The sequence below is a fragment of the Balaenoptera borealis genome, assembly GCF_965194805.1.
Source record: "Balaenoptera borealis genome assembly, chromosome: 13".
NCBI lineage: Eukaryota > Metazoa > Chordata > Mammalia > Artiodactyla > Balaenopteridae > Balaenoptera > Balaenoptera borealis.
In genome coordinates, this window is record NC_138870.1 from 2,690,818 (window position 1) to 2,716,350 (window position 25,533).

Below are 25,533 nucleotides of genomic sequence, written 5' to 3' on the forward strand. Positions count from 1 at the left end.
GCTTAGTTGCTCTGTGGCATGTGGGATCTTCCTGGACCAGCGCTCAAACCTGTGTCCCCTGCATTGGCAGGAGGATTCTTAACCACTGTGCCACTAAGAAAGTCCTCTTAATCCATTTTGAACTTGTTTTTGTGCATGGTGTGAGAGAGCAGTCCAGTTTCATTATTTTTCATGTAGCTGCCCAGTTTTCCCAACACCGTTTGTTGAAGAAGCTGTCTTTTCCCCACTGTATATTCTTGGCCCTTTGTCGTAGATTAATTGCCCATATAAATGTGGATGCGTTTTTGGGCTATTATGTGCCATTGATCCATGTATCCATTTTTGTGCCAGTACCACACTGTTTTGATTACTGTAGCTTTATAATATAGTTTGAAATCAGGGAGCATGATACCTCCAGCTTTGTTCTTCTCTCTCAAGACTGTTTTGGCTATTTAGGGTCTTTTGTGTTTCCATACAAACTTTAGAATTATTCTAGTTCTATTAAGAATGCCATTGGCATTCTGTACTTATTTTAAAATCTATTCACAGCAAATTTCATTAAACATACTCACACACCAAATTCTTTTGTTTTTTTTGCTTTCCCACTAAGGATTTATAATTTAGCAAATAGTTACACATTTGATTACAGAAAAACAGGGAGGTGGGTTTCTTTCTGTTCAACAAAAATATAACATGAGTCATACATGCAAGCCACTTCTGAAATTTTTAATTTTCTAGCAGCCACGTTAAAAAGTGATAAAGGAACAGGTAAAATTAATTTTAATAATATATTTTATTTAATCTAATATATATACACATTATTGTCATCTCAAACCGGTAGTCTATATGAAAAAACTATTAACAAACTATTTTACATTTCTGTTTTGTACTAAGTCTTCAAAGCCCAATGCATATTGTAACTGACACTTATGTCACATCTCAATTTGGACTTGCCATGTTTCAAGTGCTCAACAGCCACATGTGGCTGGTGGCTACACACTGACAGTGCACATCTAAGATAACAAGTATGTTTCTACAAAACATCTTTAATCTTAAACTTGTCCTATATTATTTTTCCTGTCTGAATGTAGAATAACCCACAAATTAAAAATAGGTTGGACTTCCCTGGTGGCGCAGTGGTTAAGAATCCGCCTGCCAATGCAGGGGACACGGGTTCGAGCCCTGGTCCAGGAAATTCCCACATGCCGCGGAGCAACTAAGCCCGTGCACCACATCTACTGAGCCTGCGTTCTAGAGCCCGCAAGCCACAGCTACTGAGCCCGTGTGCCACAACTACTGAAGCCTGTGTGCCTAGAGCCCGTGCTCCGCAACGAGAAGCCACTGCAATAAGAAGCCTGCGCACCGCAACAAAGTAGCCCCCACTCACCACAAATAGAGAAAGCCCACGTGCAGCAACGAAGACCCAACGCAGCCCCAAAATTAATTAATTAATTAATTAATTTTTTAAAAAAATAGGTAATATGGGTAATGACTCACAGAGAGAATACCAAAACATCAGGAAATATTATTATTACCTTATATCATAACTATATTATTACATCAATAACATATCGAAACTATATTATATCAAAACAATAAGGTATCTGAGAACCAGTACTGTATGTTTAGTGGCACTTACTGCTCAATAAGTATTGTGGAAAATTTCCTAGGAGACCAGTCTCATTTGAGACTGATATAGATAAGCCATCATGTACTTACAAATTATGTTGGACCATGCTGGAGAGGAAAAACATGTAAATAAACAACATTTCACTCTGCTAAACTGTATTTCTCTCAACCACTTCAATGCCACCAGTCTCACCGAGCCAGAAATTGGGGAAGCCGTCTTTTCAGGTCACATTTATAATTCGTCAGCACAAGTTCCACTGCCCCCTCAATAAACACTCTTGCACCTGTAATTTTCCTCTATTCTACTTTAATTAATGATACAGGGTAATAAACCTTACTACATTCTGGAAAGGTCCACCTAAGAACTTTCAAACTCTGAAAATCTTATTTCTGAAACATGGTTCTTTCCTTTCTTCTATGCCTACTAAATCTACTCTTTGTCCATAGTATAACCTCTGATCTATCATCCCTAACTTTTTGTTATTCACCTCCATTCTGGTTTTATTTGTTTTTCTCCCAGCCTGAGCAATCATGTCAAATACAGCCTCACATCATCTTTTTTTTTCCAGTCATGTTTATTTTTACAAACCTTTACTTCTGCATTAAACAGTTTTCTCCATTCTACCCTCAGACTTCTGAACCTTCCTGCACACGGTCATGTACATGCTTGCCAAGCACATACACAGTATATCAAAAGTCCTCAGAATTCTATTCTCAGGCATCGTATTTTCTTCCCTTGTATTTTCCCTGTGGAAAATTTCAATTTCCCATGGTAACTGGCAAAACTGGTACTTTGAGAAGAAAGCAGACCCAAGATCTCAAAGCTAAAAATAAGTGATAGAGCACGGATTTAAGATTAAATGGTCTGTCTTCAGATCCTAAGCTCTTAACCACTAATTCTGTAAGATTTCATATATGTAAAATTCTAGAAAATGCAAACTAATCACAGTAACAGAAAGCAGACCAAGGGTTGCCTGGATATGAGGGAGGAAGTGGGGAGGAGAGAAGAATATCAGGGAGAGGCAGAAGAAAGGGGTTCCAAAGAGGTACAAGAAAACTTTGGGGACAGGTGTTCTTTATCTTGACCGTGCCATTGGTTTCAGAGGTGTATGTGCCGAAACTTACCAAACTGTACATTTTGAATATATGCAGTTTATTTGATGTCAATAAATTTGATTTGTTTAAGTAAGCAAAATTAGAAAGCATGGCATTAGAACAGGAATAAACCAACAGACGTTTGCCACAGAAATGCAAGCCCAGACACACACACTCACACCATTTAGTGACCCATACACATATAAACAGAGGTGACACTGTAATCAGTGAGGAAAGCACAGAGTATCTGATAAACTGTTTTTAGACAACTGGCTACCCATACTGGGGGAGGGGGGAAGAACCCTGACTCATATCATACACAAAAATGAATTCTAGATGAATTAAAGCTTTATATATAGAAAGCAAATCTTTAAAACTTCTGGAAAGAAAGATACTTTTTAAATATCTTTTAAGACAGGGCAGCATGGAAGGATTTTTTTTTTTTTAAAGACCCAGAAAGGATACATCGTAAAGAAGAAATACTGGTAAAGCCAACTACGTTAAAATTCAAAACTCCTACACGTCATTTACCATCTTAAAATGTTTTAGTATTTTACCTATATTTTAAGTGCCTGAAATAGTTCTTAGTAAAAATACTACTAAGGAAAATAGAGGCATATTTATACTAGCTTTTTTTTTTTAATTTATTTCATTTTATTTATTTTTATTTTTGGCTGTGTTGGGTCTTCACTGCTGTGCACGGGCTTTCTCTAGTTACGGCGAGCAGGGGCTACTCTTCATCGCAGTGTGTGGGCTTTTCATTGTAGTGGCTTCTCTTGTTGCAGAGCATGGGCTCCAGGCGCACGGGATTCAGCAGTTTTGACACGCAGGCTCAGTAGCTGTGGCTCGTGAGCTCTAGAGCGCAGGCTCAGTAGTTGTGGCGCACAGACTTTGTTGCTCCACGGCATGTGGGATCTTCCTGGACCAGGGATCGAACCCGTGTCCCCTGTATTGGCAGGCGGATTCTTAACCACTGCGCCACCAGGGAAGTCCCTACACTAGCTTTTTAAAATGTTGATATTTTGTGAACTGGTCAAAATAAATATGATGCAATACTGAACTTCAATTTTCAAAATGTATGACCATTCACAATCACTCCAAAAGAATTAAATACCTAGGTATAAATCTAACAAAACATGTATAGGCTCTGTATGCTGAAAATTACAAACGGCTAATGAAAGCAACTGAAGAAGATCTAAATGAGTTCTTCCCATGAATAGTATATGAAATGGAAACTTGACATGTGTAAAGATAGCCAATCTACTTAAATTTTTCCTCAAAGATGAGGAAAAAGAAAAGATTACTCAGCAGTGACCAAAAAAAAAAAGTGTTTTACTGACAAACAGTAGAACTACAATAAGCCAAGCCCAGCGAATCCAAAAGATGTTACATTACAAATTTCCAGTTTTGGTGCCTGAATTCAGCATTGGAGAGCTCAGAGCAAGAATTAAAATCCAATGCAGAACAAAGATGGAATACATGATCACCACTGAGTTCTCCAATGGTCCTTTCTAAAGCGCAAGGTGACAAAATTCCTTAAGTTACCCCCAGTTTTCCTTCATCTCCCTATTAAAATCAGAAACACTCCACTATGCAAAGAAGGAAAAAAGGTCCAGAAGGGAAATGTCAGAACAGACTGAATATTTATTCAACAGGGAGAAAAGAACTGCCACCACAGAGCAAAGATTCTTGTGAATAGGAAATTCAACGACCAGGCTGTCGAGATGCCAGAAGAACTCACTGACCCTTATCCACCTGGCGTTTGTTGAGGCTCAGCTCCTGCCGGCCTACATGGCTACTAGTCCCATCTGGCAGCATCAGATGTGGCTCCTATTAGTGAACCCATTACAGGACATCCATCAGTCAGGGTGAGTCAAGAGGGAGCTCCTTGAACCCTGTGACCCGCTGCACAGTTAAAGAGGTCAAAGTCTTAGAAAGTACCCATGCCAGAAATCTAAAAATACATAAATCTCATGCCAAGTCATTTCTACCTAATTCCTACATTCTCATTTGTATTCTGTATACTATATATTCCACCTCTAATATGTATTCTATATATTCCAATAACCACAAGCAAAAGAACACAGCAACTCACCTTAAAAACATTTTACCCAATACCCCTGAAATACACTATTAAATTCTTATTGCAGAAGTCAAAAGCCCAGACATTTAAACCTGTAGATAAGCCTGAACTGCCTTGTCTCTCAGTTCTTCTCAGCATTAATTTCAGAAAAATGAAAGGCTTTCCATCTGTGGGTCAGGAATCAGAATACAGCAGGAAAACGTCCCTCATCACTTCTAAGTGTTTCTCATTCTGATGGGACCAATGTCTCAGGATAATAACTGTGAGGCCTCATATTGCTGCTTCTTTACCAAAAGTACCCAGATGCCCCCGCTGCACTTTTACGTTAGATCCCTGACTCTGCTAAGTGACCTGGAAATGGGCCTGCACTAACCACTCATAAATACCCGCATGCCGGTATGAGGGAATGTCAGGTATGAGACCCACAAGAATTGGTGACTGAAAAAGGTAAAGAATGAAAACTCCTGTTATAAACATACAAACCTTTGGTGTTACTGCAGTGGGAAATGCAGGTTTTGATATTAAAAATATTTCATATCACAAATATTAGCCACAGACACTACCCAAGCCCACAGCCTAATTACTAAGTGATCTTTTCAATTCAAATCACCTGTGTACACTTTTTCTTGACCTGCTTTTTCATGCAATGCAGAATTTAAATGGGCTGGTCTGGAGAGCTGAGATAAAAATAACCCCAAAAACCACTTTGCTACTACTAGATTAATTGCTCTGAATTCTACATTGATCTTTTGGTTTGGTGTGAACTAAATTCAGAGTATAATTTTGCGTGAGGTCCGTATTTTGCAAACCACAAAAAACATATTCAGGAAAACCCCTCAGAGACTAGCAGGACACACAGTCATCACCCTAACACCATTCTTGGCAGGAGGAATAAGACCTTTTTTATTCACATCAACTGAGCTGGAGGAACAGCATCTAACCAGCTTGCCAAGCATCAAGGTCTGTGGCAAACAGGTTATGCCAACTTCAACAAAATCAGAAGGTTTTTCCTCCACAAGACTTTCTCTACCAAAGGACATGAACAGAAAAATGGCTACCTTGCTGTTTTGGCCTTTTAACTTCTTATCACAAAAGTATTAATTATCTCAACCCATCTTAACCTTCTTTTGTTTTACATCAGTAAACAGATCTACCTAAGAGCACATTAGCACTAGTAACTTCATGCCAGTAACAATGGCATGTTTCCTATAACTCCTCTTTTGCAATTATATGACTCACTGCCTTTCTAACTCTCTGACCACACCTTTTCAGTTTTCTTCACTGGATCCTCCGTCATTTCCCCCTCTTTACATCTCACTCGATACAACCTTCCTCTGGAGAAATCAATTCATCCCTAAGGCTTTAGCCACTACCCCCATAATGACAGCTTCCCAATATTTATTCCTAGCCTATTCTTAGCCCCAACCAATTCTAAAAACCTGAGATTCTAACAAAAGTTTCTGCTTTCACTGAATATTTAGTTTAGAATGAGCGCTTTTTTTTTAATCTTTTCTTTTAAAGGACCTTTAAAGATCACCTAATGTGGTCAAACATAAATGTAAGTTAAATCTGAGTACCGTCTACTATATTATTTTCTGCATTTTTCCTGTACTTCATAAATTTTTTTTTTAATTTATGTATTTATTTATTTGGCTGTGTTGGGTCTTCGTTGCTGCGTGTGGGCTTTTTTTAGTTGCGGCGAGCGGGGGCTACTCTTAGTTGCGGTGCGCGGGCTTCTCATTGCGGTGGATTCTCCTGTTGCGGAGTACAGGCTCTAGGCGTGCGGGCTTCAGTGGTTGTGGCACACGGGCTCAGTAGCTGTGGCTCACAGGCTCTAGAGCACAGGCTCAGGAGCTGTGGCGCACGGGCTTAGTTGCTCTGTGGCATGTGGGATCTTCCTGGACCAGGGCTCGAACCCGTGTCCCCTGCTTTGGCAGGCGGATTCTTAACCACTGCGCCACCAGGGAAGTCCCCATAAATTTTTGAAAAATTAAATAATCTAAACTACTCCTAATTTTAAAGCTGAGGAAATCAAAGCCGAAACTAAGTGACTTGCCCAAGATCACTAAGTATAATTTCCTATCACCACATCTCCCACTGTTCCCATCTGGAAAGGAGGAGGACTGAAGGGCGTTGGGTCATGAGACTGAGAGTGTACACAAGCAGACCTTTTTAAAAGGCTACTTCAACTGCACTGAGGTCTGTCTGACATCCCAACAAAAGGTTGAAGAGCTCAGAGAAACTTGCAAAAGGTCACAGGCAGAGATGTGTCATTCAACAGTGCACAGTTTATCTGTACAAAGGTGGGGAGGGGGCTACAAAGTTATCATCGAAAAAAACCTGTGGCGATATTTTAAACCCACTGATATTTAATATTCACCTCCAAATTCAGATAAGAACTTCATAATTAAAAAAAATATATTCTAGCCACATTAAACATCTATTCTAACCTTAGGAAGTTGGTATTATTATTCTTCTCAGTGACAGATGAGAAAATGGAGGATTACAGAAGTAAAACAACTCATCCAAGGTCACATAACTAATAAATGTAGAAGGCTATTTCAAGCCTAGGTCTGACTCCAAAGCCCATGCTTTGACCACAGTGCTACTAAATCCAGACCACCTCTGTGAAGGTCAACCAATTAAAGGAGATGTTCATAAAACTGGAGCAATTCCATAGATACTATATACTGTACACTGCCCAACACAAAAGGACCTCATTCCATGGACCCTGAACAGGAAAAAAAACAGGTCTTTTCCCACATCCCGTTTTTCCTTCAAGAATTTTAAAATTAAAAAAAAAAACAAAAAACTCCTGAATCCATGTTCTTTTTCATATGTGCTTAATTTTGTGATTTGAGAGCTGCATGAAAGTCTAGGGTAGCTTCAGAGAGGAGGATGAGATCGATAAAGAGCAATTATAGGGAACCTCCCTGGTGGCGCAGTGGTTAAGAATCCTCCTGCCAACGCAGGGGACACAGGATAGAGCCCTGGTCTGGGAAGATCCCACATGCCGTGGAGCAACTAAGCCCGTGTGCCACAACTACTGAGCCTGCGCTCTAGAGCCTGCGAGCCACAACTAATGAGCCCGCGTACCACAACTACTGAAGCCTGCAAGCCTAGAGCCTGTGCTCTGCAACAAGAGAAGCCACCTCAATGAGGTGCCTGTGCACCACAACAAAGAGTAGCCCTCGCTCGCCGCAACTAGAGAAAGCCCGCGCACAGCAACGAAGACCTAATGCAGCCAAAAATAAATAAATAAATTTATTTTTTTTAAAAAGAGCAATTATAGGAACAGAAAGATAGCAATTATAGAAATAGGTGAGAACTTTCAAAGAGCTGGTTCAAACTGTCTTTTATGGGATCCAACAGGAGAAAGCTGCTTTGGAAAAAGTGAGCCTTGTCAAGTGTCACCAGAGTAATTTAAGAAAAAATAGCAAATCCTGATAAACAGGCATATAACATTCATATAATCACCCCAAATTCAAAAGGAAGTTAGCTTTTCTACTGTTATCTTTTAGAATGAGACCCTTATATTTGAGCAGTTGTCCTAATAACTTACAGGGGTAATTGCTGAAACTCAGTTAGTCCTAAAAACAAATATAAAAACCATCCAAGAATGACCACAAATACAGTCTTTGTTCTCTATGGTACAAGAAACCAATCACAAGCCCATCTGTGTGAGACCTAGCTAATAAGAACACTATTTCAGAGGGGGGTACAAAGAGAAGGATGGATTGCCAAGGGGAAGAAGTCATCTATTAGACTGTGACAAGCTTTTAAGTGTTTGCATTATCATTAACCAACTGCCTGGTTCCCTGGTTCCCACACCTGCCACCTCCATCCAAAACTATCACAGCAGCACTTGGCAACAGGCTCAGCTCCAAAACACTGGCGCCCTCTTCTGACCCTTTTGTAGTACTGCATTCATACCAGGCATTGATGTGAAAATGTCTAATAAAGCCACAAATTAATAAATTTGCAGGTAACATTTTTCAGATAATTCTATATTTGCAATTCCCTGAATAAACCTTAATTTAGCTTGATAAAAATGTTAAATAGCAGACCTTCTACATAAAATTTATGCCAATGAAAAGAAAAGCAACAATGTTCTCTTACCGTTTTAACAGTTTACATATATTAGCTGATAGTATTACAAGAATTAGAATGATGCCAATAACTGACAGACAAAGACCTTACTATGGGCCAGGCACTAGGAGTGAATAAATTAGTTTAATGCTAACAACCTAATGAGGCAGGACTCCTCTTCATCTTACAGATGTAAAACGAGGCACAATGAACTTAAGTAATGTGCCCAGGACCCTGGACCTGGTAGCAAGTGGTAAAACTGAAGTTCACACTCAGTAACTGTGACTCCAGAGCCAGAGCCTTATTTACCCCAAAATATCCTTCTGAGGTATCATGATAAAATGAAACGTGATCAAAATAGAAAAAGTATAAGTTGTAAGGAAAATTATAAATACATCATCCATATCTCTCATTTTCAACAAAATCCCAAACTGTAAAAAAATAAAATACTACATGAAACATTTTGGTCATTTTCCCATTCCTCCTCGCTTGAAGATTCTGAACTTCTGGGTCTAAGATGTTTTTATGCATTCTTTTTACTACCCATTCCTTTTTTCATTACACTATGCCTTTATTTATTATCTTGTTATTTAAAAGAAAAGAAAAAATTAATCCATACTATACGTTTCATTTTTCTTCTATACAGCAGAACTGCTTACCTATTCCTACCTAAATTCTCTATTTCATTGAGATCTTTAGAAAATATTTTCCTTAAGACAGTAAATCCAAATAGCATCATCAATTCCTTCTCATTGCAAATATGATAGATTCTCATCTGCCTGGAATTATTTAGTGTGTTCCTACCTCTAATCAAGGCTGGCAGACTACATAATCTTCTAATATTTCTAAAAATGCTAACTTTATTTTCAAACAGGACATGAAGGCATGTGTCTAATCATCTGCAGTTCAAAACAAGATTTATCTCAAACATTTCTAGATTCCACAGTTTGCCTACTTAAAGCTATTCATAATACCAAAAATTAAGGACACTTAATAACCCAACACAGGCTGACCAAGCTCACTCCCATTCATGACTGAAAGATTTACCACGGGTGAAAACAAATGCCTTTACAACTATCGTTTCATTTCATAACATTAGTTTAAAGTCTACTTAGAAGCACAGACTTAGTCAAAGTCTGAAGTATCAAAAACATATATTAACTGCACCGGTTTAATTTGTTAGATACAAGAATAGAAACAAGATGGTTATAGTTTAGTACTATAACTGACCACATGGCTAAAGAATCCATCATAACATTATTCATAGCTCCCGTATCTCAACACAACAAGAAGTGCACAGGTAATACACAAGAAAAGGTGCCAAGGAATGGGCTCCGTGCAAATCCCACAACTCCTTTTACCTCGGTCTGCAGGATGGCGGCCCTCTGCTCCTTAGCAGTCAAGGACTCCTTCAGCACTTCAATGTGCTGCTTGCTGTCTGAGAACTGGTTGGTGAGTGTTTCTAGCTTTGTCTGTAGGGCTAGTAGTTCTGTGTCCTTTCTGGACAGCTCCTGCTTCACCTGACCAATCTAGAGAAGAAGAAAAAGCAGTGTAAGGAAAAAAGAAATAAAAGCACCACCTCTGATCTGGATCTTTGACAGATCCACGTCAAGATATACAGCATTAACTTTATGACAGGACACAATTCATCTTTTTGCACCATCTAATCTTAGCTGACCAACCCCCCCCCCCAAAAAAACAAAGCTTATTCAACTAATAGCAAAATTTCCAGTTTTCATTTATTGTCTCCCCTAAACTTTTGAAATCCATTAGAAAAGGAATGGAAGAAGAAAAATTCCAATTCACTTAGATGACTATGAGACAGCAGTAAGCATCTGAACACGACTAAAGCAGTTTTCATCTTATTAAGTCATAAGACACTTCAAATCATACAGCAGGATTAGTGTAGATGGAATACAGAAAGAAAAAAGAAACTTCCTACTATTGCTATTTAAACTCAAAAGCTGCACATTTATTTTTTCATTGTTTTTTTTTCATTCTCAAATGAAAGTGTACATAAAGTCCTTCTTAAAAAGCCACTTTACTGTTATAAGGCATTATAAACATGTGCTTTCTAAAAATTATATAATTTTGAGGAGTTAGGGGTACTGACCTAAAAAATAGATTTCAACTACGAAGTTATATTACCTACAACATGTCGTATCAACTAAATGGATAAAAGTATATAACCTAAATAAAGAACGCATAAAATCTCATTCTGTAAGAATCTACATGTGTAATCAAATTTGAATTACTCTGACAGAGTAATCCATACATCAGCAGGTGCCACTCACTCCCCCAGAAATTTTTCTCATCTTAACTTAGAAAACATTTAACATCAAACATCTCCTTTACATTTCTACTGTGTTTCTAAGAATTTTTACTCTTTTATTCTAAATGTAAGCCAAATGAACAGAAATCATATCTGTTTTTACATTGTATCTACTGCCTAAGCAAGGTAGCTATGCACTAAAATATAGACTCTTGGAAGTATAAATTTGACAAGAAGTCAGTAATCTCAGTATCTCTGATGAAACAAAAAATACTTTTTAAAAAGTTGAATGTATCTAAAGTATTTTGACTGTAATAATCTTAGGCATAAGGGACAAAGTTTTTGAGAACAATTTCCCATGAGAAAGTAGGAAATAAATTTTACTGTAATTAAAATTACTTTTAAGGAGCACTAAAACTAAACTTATAATTTACTGTTCTGTTTCATCAGGAAGACAAGCATTTTTCTCATATGCATGAAATCTCTACTTACAAATATAATATTCATTCATTCAACAAACATTTCTGTGTGCTCACTGTATGCAAAATACTCGCAGCTGCTAAGGACATCAGTGGAAGATAGCTGTAAACAGCAGCTACTTCCATCCTGTAACACAGATACGTACCCAGGAGCTGCCACATACTGTAATGGTGTAGCATCTCTCATGACATCCCTTTACCAACATCCCACCCCTAACAAACAGAATGCACTAAAAACGCACTTGTGGTATGAATGAATAGTCAGGAGAAACGTTCAAAATGTTCTCACCTCATCAGCTAAAGAACTATGGCTTAAAGATTACTCAAATTTCCAGCTACCTCTAGACCATGTGATCAAAAATAAATATAAAATCTCAGTTTCCTCATCATCTGCATTACTAAATAATCCTCAAATAATGCTATACTGACCATAAAGACTGAGAAAAAGAAGAAAATATCCTAAATAGAAGAGTTTAGAAGCACAAATTTTCCTTAAAAGTTAGGAGCATAAGGCTTTTGCAGTCAATCCCATGTGAGAACGAACGAGTGTGTCTTCTTGGGTAACTACCTCTCTAAGCCTTGGTTTCCTAATCAGTAAGATGGAGAAGGCAAACCAGTGCCACTGTATTGCGTACAGATTAAACCAAAAAAATGTATAGAATGCTTAGCCTGTTGTTTGACACAAAAAGAAATTAATAATACTAGCTGAGGAAAAAAAAGTTATAGATCAACTTCTCCTCTAGACAATACATGGTTACAACAAACCAAAATGACCCTTTTAGACAAAATATCTCACTTTTCTATCTATACTATAAAGTGGTCCATAAATAGCAAACACACTAAATTAGCACAGGTGGTTTTTTTTTTTTCCTTTAATGCTGCATTCCAGTCTTATCCTACCGTAATTTTCAGAAGCAGTTTTTTTCCTGACACTTGGGAGACAAATGCGTGCACAGCCTAGTATAGGGCAGTGGAGTGCAGAGCTTACCAGCACAGGTTCTGGACCCAAATGGCTCGTGTAAAAATCAAACTCTGCCTCTTACTAACTGTGCTTCCTGAGCACCACTGTGTTACCTCAGCTTCCTTATCCATAAATTGGGTTGAGAATATACCTACCTTAGTAGGTTATAAAATGCTTATAGTAAGTACTCAAGTGTCAGCTATTTTATTATAATCATTTTATCACAGTTTGAAATGGAATTTCAAGTTCTCTAGACAGATGATTGAGCTACTGAATAGATTTAGAGACTTTAAGTTTCACGCTACTTCTAACTGACCAGATAACTAAATAAGCTAATCACTTCTATACATCTGTTCCAGAGAAAGTAAAATTTGTTGCAAAATCACCTATCGGGGACTTAAAGATGATGTCTACATATGAAGGTAAAGCACTCCACTCAGGAAATCAGATTCAAATAAACCCTGGGTGATGGACCTAGAACATCTGCACATTCTTTGTACCTAAGAAGAGAAAGAGACCATTCACATAAATCAACAAGTTTCTGGTTAACAGGAAAGGAGTCGAGAAAAAGCAGCTTTGAAGCACCATCCACACAGTGACAAAGCAACAGTAAAAAACCAGGGACAGGGCTTCCAGAGCACATGAGGGCTCGCTGCACACAGGGTGGCACGTGGGTCAAACCGGCGAACAGGAGTCAGTTAAAGAGCAGAGCAGGCTGGTCAGTGCTAGTCCCGGGCAAAGCTGCCGACCACAGAGTGAAAGTGTGAGCACCCAGAGCCAGAGCAGCAGGGTCCCACTGTGGGATCACTGCACGCAAAGGGTAAATCTTACGGCAAAGACCTCGGCCTGAAGACCAGCCGCTCTCTTTTTCAGCTCCTCCCCTTGAGCCTCTTTCGAATTTAGCTCCTCCTTCAGTTGCTCTACCTGTCACGACATTGTTATTCTTTTTCACTCATGTGTCAACTTAGGTCTTCTTATTATCTGCTTTTGAGCCAGAGCAGTAACTGGAAATAACAATAACTCATATAACACAATCAAATCTGTTCCCCTAATTTCCTCTTCAAAGGACCCTAGATGGGCTCACTATTTTCACAGGGTAATGGACTGAAATGTGCTAATCAGCAAATGGGAAGCAGAGATGATATTTTATTTTGTTCTCAAGTTAGAATGATAAATCAAAACTAACAGAAAGTTGGATATGTGAATTTTTAAGTTCTAAAAGTTACATGAAATTGGCCATAGTCATTGATAACAGCTTCTTAAAATAACAGAGGAATATTCTACTGACTTATATGCAGGTATGGGTATCACAGAAAAAAACCAGAAACTGTATCATTAAAGGAACAGTTTTCACTTCTGAGAAATTAGGGAACTAACACAATTGGGATATGGGGGACAGGGGGAGGGGGAGGAACACTTATTTTCTAGCTAATATTTTATAATTGAAATTATGATCTTTAAAACACCACAGACCTGATAAACTGATAACTGTAATAAACTAAATCCTCCAATTTGCCTAAAATAGTCTATAGGATCAAAATAAATGCCTTTGGCTCTAAAGAAGGAATACTGTGACTGAGGTTATAATACAGACTGATATGTCTCAGCGATGCCTATTGACTGTACATACACCCCAAGTACACGTGGGAAACAATAAACCTGATACACATGGGTCTTCTCCAAGGGAGAGCGCAAAGGGCTTTCCTTTAGGGAACTGCGTTTGAAGGGAAAACACAATTTTATTTAAGCCATTTCAGGAAAAAAAAAGGGGAGGTGGATTCAGTCTCTTAGGCTGAATTTGACTTCTAAATTTGTTCACAAGACATAGAGAACGTGATGTTTCATATAGTGAGAAAAACTCATCTGGATGTAATCTTACTAATCGCCTCAGAAGTGCTGGTAGACATGAAATGTTAAACTGTGATAATACGCACTTAGCCTCATACAAGTAATTTTCTTTTAAGTGAAATTTGAAATAACTATACAACATCAGTAATTCTGACTTTAATTCTGGGAAAGTTCTATCTGAAAGAATTACGGTACAAGTATTCTTCCCTGAAGCCTGATAAAACAGCGTGAAGTCCATCATCACTAAAGAAGTAGGAACATGCATCAATTTTTCAAACCCCATTTAAAAATTACGGTATCACACACCATTACCTTGTTTTTCATAAATTTAGAATGGCTCCGATAGACCTCCATTTGCTTCATTTCTTCCTCTCGTTCTTCAGTACTCAAAGCCCCGTTTGATTTCAGCATCTGAATCTCCTCTTCCAAGTCTCGGAGCCCACGCTCCATAGAGGAAATTTTTGAATCCTGAGGACAAAGGAAGATTTAGACATTAAAGTATTCGCAAAAAGTCAGAGAGGTTGCACAAGCCTGTCTTTACAGAGGTGAAATTTAATAAAGATAAACAAATATGTAGAAATATTGCAACTGGTGCCTTGCTTCTAAAATATATCCTTCATGGCCATATGGTGGAGAGGAGGAGGACTGAGATCTATAGTATGATTTTTCCTCTATCCTTTCCTCTGCACCCTTTTGATTAAAGTTGAGAGTATTAACTAAAGAAGTAGAAGCAATAGAAAACTAGTTAAAGTTTCTAAGTACTTTACGGTCAACAAACTTCTAGTGAAAACATCTGTAATATTAACAGTAAAACCTTTTCTAGCTATAATATTTTATCGTTTTACTTGACCCCTAAAAGGCTTATTTCTGCCCCCAAAGGAGTGGGGAAAAGAGTAAGAAGGTTTCAAAGATTTACACAATAATGCGTATAACCGTATCTACAATAATAAAGATCTGATAACCTCCCACTGCAGAAAAACAAAGGAATGAATAATTACGTTAACAGTTACACTTTATCACACAGTGGTCCCGCCTTTTCCACAGTTTTACTTTCCGTGGTTCTGCTTTCTGTGGTTTCAGTTACCTGAGGTCAACTGCAGTCAGAAAATATCAAATGGAAAATTCCAGAAAAAAACAATTCAGAGGTTTTAAACTGTGCACCGCTGTTCCAATCAACATGATGAGCTCTCACACCATCCCATTCTGTCCCACCGGAACGTGAACCATCCCTTTGTCCAGTGTACCCGCGCCCGTTAGGCACTCACAGCAGCCGTCTCGGTTATCAGATGGACAGTCCTGGCATCACAGTGCTTGTGTTCAAGTGACCATTTTTATGCGACAGTATTTTATTTAATACCGTCCCCAAAGCACAAGAGTAGTATGCTGGCAATTCAGATTTGACAAAGAGAAGCTGTAAGGTGTTTCTTTTAAGTGAAGAGGTGGAAGTTCTCGCTAAGAGAAAAAATCATATGCTGAGGTTGCTAAGATCTACAGTCAGAACGAATCTTCCAGCAGTGAAATTGGGATGAAGGAAAAAGAAATTCGTGCTAGTTTTGCTGCTGCACCTCAAACTGCAAAAGTTACGGCTACAGTGCATGACAAGTGCTTAGTTTAGATGAAGAAGGCATTAGATTTGTGCAGTAAGATACTGAGAGAGAGAGAGAGAAAATGAGACCTATTCACATAACTTCCATTACAGCATACTGTTATAACTGTTCTATTTTACTATTAATTACTGTTGTTAATCCCTTACACACTGTGCCTAATTTATAAAATTAATCATAGGTATGTATAGGAAAAAACACAGTATATATAGGGTTTGGTACCATCTGTGGTTTCAGGCATCCACTGAGGGTCGTGGAACCTATCCCCTGCAGATAAGGGGAGGCTACTTACTGCATTAGTAATCTTACTTATTCGCTATACTTCACCATGCATTTCAAATATCTCATAATGATTTCTAAAAAGAAACGTCACTGTCCTTGTAAATCAGCATCACCACGAATATCACCTCCTAGTACAACATCCGTCTATACTCATTTTCTTGGTTTTGTCTGTCACAGTATCTAGTTTATCCCCAGATTACTTTAGATGTCATCAATTACAGAAAAACTCCTACAAAGAATACTTTTACATCTATAGTTGCATATGCTTATTCACCTAAGAACTAAAGACCTTAAAGAGCATAAATTCAGTATAGCTTTATTTTATTTGGAATTTTAGAGAAACCATTCCTTTAAGAAGAAATTTTGAGACTGACTTCCTCTTTTCACTTTACCTCAAGCCTGTCTTGACTGACTTTCCTTGTTATCTGAGAGTTAAAGGATTTATCATGAGACAATTACAGCTAGCTATTTTTAGGTTGGGGGAGAGGCGAGGGCTGTACTCCTCTGACTTGCATTGCATTACCTTTAAAAATAACACAACAAAAATTTTCTTTTACAAATCTATTCAAATGAAACTTACATTTGGTTCAAAATTAAACATATTAAATTAACAAAATCAGAGACATTCTAAACCTAAACCAGGATTTTGATTTACTCGTTTAAAACTATCCCGGCCCATGAAGAATAAATAAATAAACGGCTTCAAATGCACTATCTGAAAATCCCCACACAGACAGAGAGGCAGCTCTTGACCAAATCAGACACTCACTATCAAATCATGCACCATAAAATCTGCACCTAAAAAGGGACCATAACTGCAGCTCTGAAAGCCATGAGGCAGAAAAAGAACCTGCCAGACTACTTTCTGGGATGAGGCCAGAAAATTAACGCCTGGTATGTTGGACTAGTTGTAGCACCGACCAGTACTCAGGCTGGGTTTATTTGAGGACAGCCCTTTCCAAGGAGGTTTCTTACTCCTAGAATGTATAATAACTAAATAAATAAATTCTTTATCATCTTACTACTCTACACTTCCCCAGCCCTGGGTCTCCCATTATTAATCAACCAACCTCACTGAGTCCACTGAAATCCTCTTTTCCTTGTTAAATTTCCCAAATGCTCAACTTTTTTTCAAAAGTTGTCTCCCTGCTCTAAGTAAACCCAGGCTTTCCCAAAGGATATAATTTCCCCGAACGCTCTCCAGTGAAGTTCACTAATCCACCAGCACCACAGAGTGGCAGGGAGAAGTGTGGGCAGCCTCCAGGTTCCTCCATGCTGCTCCCATTTAAAGCTCACACTCCTCTCCACTCTCCCTCCGCACGGCTGCCATCTAGGGGCTTCCCCATCACTCCCGCCCGCTGAAGACTGACAATAGATCTCTCCTTCAAATGCCACTCTTGCCATAATCCTAGGATTTCAATGTCCGAATTCCTTGACATCCGTAATGCCAACGCCCTCATCCTCCGGTCCATTTTAGCTATCCAGTTTACAAGACCACATCACCCAGGCCTCTCCTCCCAGGCCTGACACACCATCACTCACATTAACTGCTGCTCTTGCATCTCACAGAGTCCTCCACCTCCCTAACTTCTACATTTTCTCCCAACCTGTCCATCCATTCTGAATTCTCTTCCTTCCTATCCAGGCTACATTCCTGGACTCATCACCCCAACTACTCCTTCACCTCCACCCTCAATTCACTTGCATCCCAGTAATTCTGCCATATCTACCCAGCAAAACTCCAACCCTAGAGCAGTCCAGTAATTCCTCCCTGCTCCTCCACTGCTAAAGGGAAAAGAAGAAGTTAGAGAAGGGAGAAGGAAGCAGAGGGAAGAAAGTGGGAGAAAGGAGGAGGGAGAGGAGGAGGAGAGAGAAAAGAGTATTACGTCACCTTGAAGACAGCTGGGCTCTTTTATTGTCCACCATCACCTCCTTTCCCATTTCCCCCAAAGACCAGTCCAGGTCTTCATGATCCTCTCAAGCTCATGCCACACTCTCAGCATCGCAGCTATTTCATCTGCAATTTCAACATAACATCCATCTGACCCCACTGGGCCACCAGAATCTCAGTCTCTTGCTTCTTAGCAGAATGGCTGGAGGTTAACACAACTTGAAATAGATCTATTGCCAGTTAAAACCAGTACACTTCCCTGTGCCATCAAAAGGCAAGCAAAATAATTCTGTGAACACAGGTACACTCGTGTGTTTTTAGGTTCCAACAGGGATCAGGAAATAACATGTACAAATAAACTTGTGGGAAATGTGAATATGTAATTAAACCTTTCTAGAGGCTGTTTACAAGATTATGTTCAAGACTATGAATTGTCTAACTATAAAGAACCCAGAATCCACTAGTTTGGTATTTGTTTGGTAAACCCTTTCCCCAGTGAGAATAAAGATGTATACAACAATAAAAACAAAGTTTTAAGAGGAAATCTTCTAAATTAAGAGAACCATTCTGATAACTGTACTTGAGAAGCATCTATTTACATAAAACTATTTATATACCAAAAACTAAAGATTCTTGTCACATCAACAAATATTAAATGAAGGCACAAGATGCAAAACACCGTGTCAAACTTTCTAGGGGATACAAAGAAGTTAAAAAAAGAGACAGAGAGGGCAGGAGGGGGAGAGGGAGGGGTCCCTATCTGTAAGAGTCTTCTAGCTCTTGCAAGAAGGAATACGTTGTTAATAAAAATAATAATAGCATAGCAGCTAACACTGACTGAATGTTTACTATGTGCCAGGTCCTGTTTAAAGTGTTTTACTTGTTTTAATTAATTTAAACCACAAAAGAACCCATGGGATAGGTACTATTGTTATCACCATTTATCAATAAAGAAATTAAGGCATGGAGAGGTTAGGTTACTTGTTCTATGTCATACAACTGGTTAAATAAAGCCAGATTTTGAATCCAGGGAACTTAACATAGAAGGCAAGTGCTTAGTCACCAATCACCATAACGTTCGGCCTAAAGATTTCTAACTACTCAGTAACTTGAAGGAGAAGTTTTCAAAATATAGTCCGTGAAAACCTGGGGGTGCCTCCTAGCCCTTTTGAGAAGTCAAAACTATTTCCATAATAATACTATGACTTTATGTGCCTTTTCCACTGTGTTAACACGTGCACTAAAGGTATAAAGAGGACAGGCAAAAGCGCTCGTGCCTCTGGACAACAGCGCCAAACCGTGCTAGCCGTCAGTGTGTTCTTCAGTGTCAGCACTCTCAGACAAAAAAGAAAAATAAGAAAGAACATTTTTAAAACACTGGCTCACTTAGGAATGTCCCTGGTGACTTTTCATATGCTCAGCCCTTGAGTATGTATCTCTGTACCATACTGTGTGACGAGACAGAAAGGGGCCAGGCCCGGCTGCTGCACCTGGGTGTGACGCTGCCCCCAGGACAGCACTGGGTGTTCTGTGAGCTGCAAGCTCAATCAGGTACTTTTTTCATGGAACCCTATTCTTAACTCGAGAGAAGAACTGACACACAAACTTGGTATTTGGCGGACATTTTCTTAAAAACAAATGAAATGAGTCATTTTAAGAGAACAAGGGGCCCTGATATCAAAAGGTTTGAGAACAGCTGACTCCAAGAAATGCTGGACAAGAGGAAATGAAACTGAAGTTCTTTTAATGTGTCATTTTCATTAAGTCTTACTATTTCTTCTCAGTCTACAAAATGAGTGAACTATTATTACATACCACTTTCTTAAACTCACACATTAAAGTGTGAAATGACACATAAGATTCCTTAGGAAGTTCTCACTTACCTTCATTTCGATAACAGTTTGCAGAGCTTTAGTTTTGGCAGAATCGGGGGCATTCTCAAATCTCCGATGCATCTCCTATACAAGAGAAGAAAAAAAGAGAGTAAGTGTCCTCGTTTTCACTCTCATTTTTTCAAGAGGGGAGTGGAGAGGCGAGGGAGTAGTAGTTACACGCAAAGATGACTACCCCGGCCTTGTAAGACACTCTGATCCACTTTCTGTCTTCCTGACCTTTCCCTGTGGACCAGGGAGCACACAGACTGCATTCAGGCTAAGGGGTACAGGAGGGTCCCCATCTCTGCACACCTGGTTATACACGGTAAGTCACACAGACCCCAGCCACCACAAGAGGTGAAGCTCTGGCACATCCCCAGGTTGTGTGTCACTCTTCCACAGGACTCCAAGACATATCATCAGAACTCCAAACAATCCAAAAAGGGGATTAGAAATAGACCCTTTTTAAAAGGAGAAATCAGGACTTCCCTGGTGGCGCAGTGGTTAGGAATCCGCCTGCCGATGCAGGGGACATGGGTTCGAGCCCTGGTCCGGGAAGATCCCATATGCCGCGGAGCAGCTAAGCCCGTGCGCCACAACTAGTGAGCCTGCGCTCTAGAGCCCATGAGCCACAACTACTGAAGCCCGCGCACCTAGAGCCCGTGCTCCGCAACAAGAAAGGCCACCGCAATGAGAAGCCCGTGCACTGCAAAGAAGACCCAACACAGCCAAAAATAAATAAATTTATTTAAAAAAAAAGAAAAAGGAGAAATCAAAGTAGCCACAGTCCGCACTGCACAAAACAACTGAAAGCATTTGTGCCGACAACCTCCTTTGCATAGCATCCTCCCCCAGAGCAACAACCACCGGGCGACCTACGGTGGAAATCTCTCTCCAGAGGGGCTACAATCAGAAAAAAAAAGAAGGTAAGACTGCTGAACAAGTTTCCTAAACAGTCTACAGGTAGCAAATGGCAGAAAAACATAGCTATTTTTTTCAATCCAAATGTCAGTGCGTTCAGGATCAGAAAGGAAGGAAGGAGATGGCAGAATATCACAGTTAGGGTCTTCAAGGACCACCCTGAAGTTACCAGACCTCCTCAGGCTATTTTCTTGTCAGATTCTGTGAACGTCTCTGAGTCAGCCAGTACTTCCAGAGTACCCTGGTACGGCCCCTAGTGATGGCAGAGAATACAGATGGATATTTTCCATCTGAACAGTGCTGGTGAAATTCTAGCCCTGCCCTCTACTCTGCCCATTTGACATGTATATAGATGTTTACTAGGTCACTCAAACTTATTTCATCCAAAACAAAACTCGTGATTTAACCTAGCCCCTCCTCTGAAGACTGATGAGTCTTGCCCATCTCCTTAAATGGCATTACCCTCCCAGCGGTTCAAGCCAAACAGCACAATGTCTCCTTTCATTCCTCCCACATCTTCACTTCCTACCACCTTCTAGAGCAGGTCCTAATTGTTCCAGCTTCAAAAGATTTCTTGAATTTATCATTTCACTCCACTTCCAGTCTAGTTTAAGCCTAGATTACTACAACAGCCTCGAGTTTAGTTTCATTTCCTCTGTCTATTTTAAAGAAAGCAATGGTGTACTCTAGATAAAGCATCAACAAATCATGGCAATAATCTGTTTTCAATCCTTCAACGAGTTTCCTATTTACTTCTCACCCTCTACAAGGTCAACACAATCTGATCATAACAGACAGAAGACTAGCCCTCCTGTCATAAACTATGTTAAAATTAGACAAAAATGCATAAAGCAACTGTTTTCAGACACTGGAAAACAAGCAGCACAGGAGTATGATCCTTGAGAGAAGAGAAACTAACAAGGTTATGGTCTGGACTTGCTATCCAATATGTGATGCAGGGAGAGGAAGACCCAACAGAAAACAGCAGTCCCGCAGAGCTCAGAAGACAGATCAGTGGGTAAGAGTCCCAAAGACAGGAGAAATGTGCAGAGCAGAATGACACAGAGGAAGAAGCTAGCCAGAAAAGCAGCAGTGTCTGATCTGACAGGGGTCCCCTGGAGTCTTTGACCAAATACTAAGCCTGCATGTACAGGGAAAGACGCCACAGTGTCAAAGAACAACTACCAGAGAGCTACGAGTTGAGCAACTACCTGAACGCACATGGGGCTGGGAAGAATTCAAGCTCCAAAGAGCCAGAGTGGAGAGAACATCAGAGGCACTGAGCAGAGACACCAGAAAGGCCACGTCTTAGGAGTAGAGACAGTCTAGCCCTGGAAGGAAGGCTACCTAGACTAGAGCCAACAGAGTGTAAAAGCAAGTCTCCTTAAGGATCGAGTTAATCCACAATTAACCCCTGCAAGACAAAACACTTCATTAAGACAGTAAAATGCAGAACACATTAATCCAGGACAAAATCTGAACACATTAGTTCAGGCCATAATCACCTCTCACCTGCATTAAAACAACAAACTCATCAGTTACCCCCCAGCCTCCAGTCTGTCCACACTGGATCTACTCCCTACACTGTAAACAGGTGATAAATTGGGCACACAGATATTTAATAGTATGTTTAATAAATGACTGCAAACTTTAAAATGTAACAAAAATAAAATGAATCCTGCTAATTGTAAATAATCATCACCTCTTAATAAAGTCCTCTAACCTACACTTCACATTTTTCACTTAATATTTCTGTATCTACTTGAAATACTAAAACTGCATTTCTTTGAAATATCTCACAATTCAGACCCTGAACTAATTTCATATGACATCTTTCCCATTACCTACTTCCAAATTAGGGAAATTTCCAAATGCTTTACAGTGAAACTATTACAATTTCATTTTAAACTCTAGCAAGCATATCAGCAATATATAAGGAAAGAAATCCATTTGAATAAAAAAAAATCCTCCTCTGCTAAGGAACTAGGGTGCACTTTAAACCATTCACAGGCATAAAGCTTTCCTGTTAAGATCTTGTAAAACCTATCAGTCCTAACAGATTTCCATTCAAAGGCCTGCGCATTAAAGCTCATTATGAACACATCCTGCAGTCAGTGGGCTGACCAACTACCCTTTCCCAGAGAGCACATCGAGCCTCTGACTCCTGCACTGTTCATAAAGGGAGAGGACTCTGGAAATAAAAAAGAATGTACCATTCAGACAAATGTAAGAAGTCGAATGTGCTAGTGCTTGCTTTATTTCGCTCTTTTTAGCCTGAAAATTTTCACTCTACACAAATTAAAGAAAGCCCAGAGATTCATACAGGTAGAATTATCTGGATCTTGTTATACTGTCAACTGTGGTACACGGTAGAAAATGTGTTCAGTTCCTCTCACTGATTTAATAAAGAATAATGACTAGAGAAAGAAAACAAACAAGTTAGGAACAAAACTTCTCCGTTGTTAGTAGTTTCTTTCTTTTTAAAAGTAGTCAACATTTACTTACACAACTGAGAGAAAGGAGCATTTGTGACTGAAAAGTAGTACTTATGTCTGAAATTTCTTTCTTTCAAGTTTCAGGTTTTAACCTCCAGCACCCTTGGTTCAAGGGTAGATGTCCCTTCAGCAGATTTCAATCCTCCACACAAGTTCTGGGCTTACTGTACTCCACATGGAGAAGTGAAGAAGGAACCCTCACTACTCCTCCTGTACCTCAACTCCGCCGTTGTCAGACAGCACTGCACTTTGACCCTTTACCATCTCAAGTAACAGCATGCTTCTGAGAAAACATATCTTCCTGTCAAAATGGAAATGAGGTATAAATGACACACCAAAAAAAAAAAAAGATGAGGAAGGATAACCTGAATCAGTAAGTTATGCGATGCAACTGTTCACACTTTCCAAAATCACTAGGAAAGGGAAAACTAACTAGGGACCCTTTTTCTTTTTCAATTCTTCCTACTCTTTGTCCAAGGTTTCTATTTTTTTTCTATATATGTTTATTTCTCTTTTTTTCCCTCTAACCTCCTCTGCTTTTACCTTACAATTGCCAAAGATACAGACAGGCATTCTTCAGACATGTTAGAGCCAAAATTCCTAGCCTAGGACCTAGTTAAAGAATAGGGTTTTTTTTTTTTTTTAAACATCTTTATTGGAGTATAATTGCTTTACAGTGGTATGTTAGTTTCTGCTTTATAACAAAGTGAATCAGTTATACATATACATATGTTCCCATATCTCTTCCCTCTTGCGGCTCCCTCCCTCCCACCCTCCCTACCCCACCTCTAGGTGGTCACAAAGCACTGAGCTGATCTCCCTGTGCTATGTGGCTGCTTCCCACTAGCTATCTATTTTACGTTTGGTAGTGTATATATGTTCATGCCACTCTCTCACTTTGTCACAGCTTACCCTTCCCCCTCCCCATATCCTCAAGTCCATTCTCTAGTAGGTCTGTGTCTTTATTCACGTCTTGCCCCGGGGTTCTTCATGACCTTTTTTTTTTTTTTTCTTAGATTCCATATATATGTGTTAGCATACGGTATTTGTTTTTCTCTTTCTGACTTACTTCACTCTGTATTACAGACTCTAGGTCCATCCACCTCACTACAAATAACTCAATTTCATTTCTTTTTATGGCTGAGTAATATTCCATTGTATATATGTGCCACATCTTCTTTAGCCATTCATCTGTTGATGGACACTTAGGTTGCTTCCATGTCCTGGCTAGTGTAAATAGAGCTGCAATGAACATTGTGGTACATGACTCTTTTTGAATTATGGTTTCCTCAGGGTATATGCCCAGTAGTGGGATTGCTGGATTGTATGGTAGTTCTATTTTTAGTTTTTTAAGGAACCTCCATACTGTTCTCCATAGTGGCTGTATCAATTTACATTCCCACCAACAGTGCAAGAGGGTTCTCTTTTCTCCACACCCTCTCCAGCATTTATCGTTTGTAGATTTTTTGATGATGGTCATTTTGACTGGTGTGAGATGATATCTCATTGTAGTTTTGATTTGCATTTCTCTAATGATTAATGATGTTGAGCATTCTTTCATGTGTTTGTTGGCAATCTGTATATCTTCTTTGGAGAAATGTCTATTTAGGTCTTCTGCCCATTTTTGGATTGGGTTGTTTGTTTTTGTGATATTGAGCTGCATGAGCTGCTTGTAAATTTTGGAGATTAATCCTTTGTCAGTTGCTTCGTTTGCAAATATTTTCTCCCATTCTGAGGGTTGTCTTCTCATCTTGTTTATGGTTTCCTTTGCTGTACAAAAGCTTTTAAGTTTCATTAGGTCCCATTTGCTTATTTTTGTTTTTATTTCCATTTCTCTAGGAGGTGGGTCAAAAAGGATCTTTCTGTGATTTATGTCATAGAGTGTTCTGCCTCTGTTTTCCTCTAAGAGTTTGATAGTGTCTGGCCTTACATTTAGGTCTTTAATCCATTTTGAGTTTATTTTTGTGTATGGTGTTAGGCAGTGTTCTAATTTCATTCTTTTACATGTAGCTGTCCAGTTTTCCCAGCACC

General features: G+C 39.3%; 1 protein-coding gene and 1 long non-coding RNA gene across 22 annotated transcripts in view; one reads left to right on the top strand and one right to left on the bottom strand.

Moving 5' to 3' along the window:
• ERC1 (ELKS/RAB6-interacting/CAST family member 1) overlaps window positions 1-25,533 on the bottom strand; it is a 417,262-nt gene that overhangs the window by 301,058 nt on the left and 90,671 nt on the right. For 13 of the 21 annotated variants that reach the window (XR_014233070.1, XM_082349076.1, XM_082349068.1 and 10 more), the window contains exons 4-7: window positions 20,096-20,170; window positions 14,748-14,903; window positions 13,419-13,511; window positions 10,237-10,404 (exon numbers count right to left, since the gene is read on the bottom strand). The exons of 1 other annotated variant lie outside the window; for it this stretch is intronic. Coding sequence is in view for 19 of the 20 variants with exons in the window: in XM_082349076.1 (XP_082205202.1) it covers window positions 10,237-10,404; window positions 13,419-13,511; window positions 14,748-14,903; window positions 20,096-20,170 (492 nt within the window). In the remaining variant the exon portion in view is untranslated. Of the gene's footprint in view, window positions 1-10,236; window positions 10,405-13,418; window positions 13,512-14,741; window positions 14,904-20,095; window positions 20,171-25,533 lie in introns of all 21 variants that reach the window. 7 more of the 21 variants (XM_082349069.1, XM_082349084.1, XM_082349078.1 and 4 more) reach the window with 5 other exon arrangements.
• Window positions 1-25,533, top strand: part of LOC309608715 — a 117,167-nt gene that overhangs the window by 73,245 nt on the left and 18,389 nt on the right. The window lies entirely within an intron of this gene.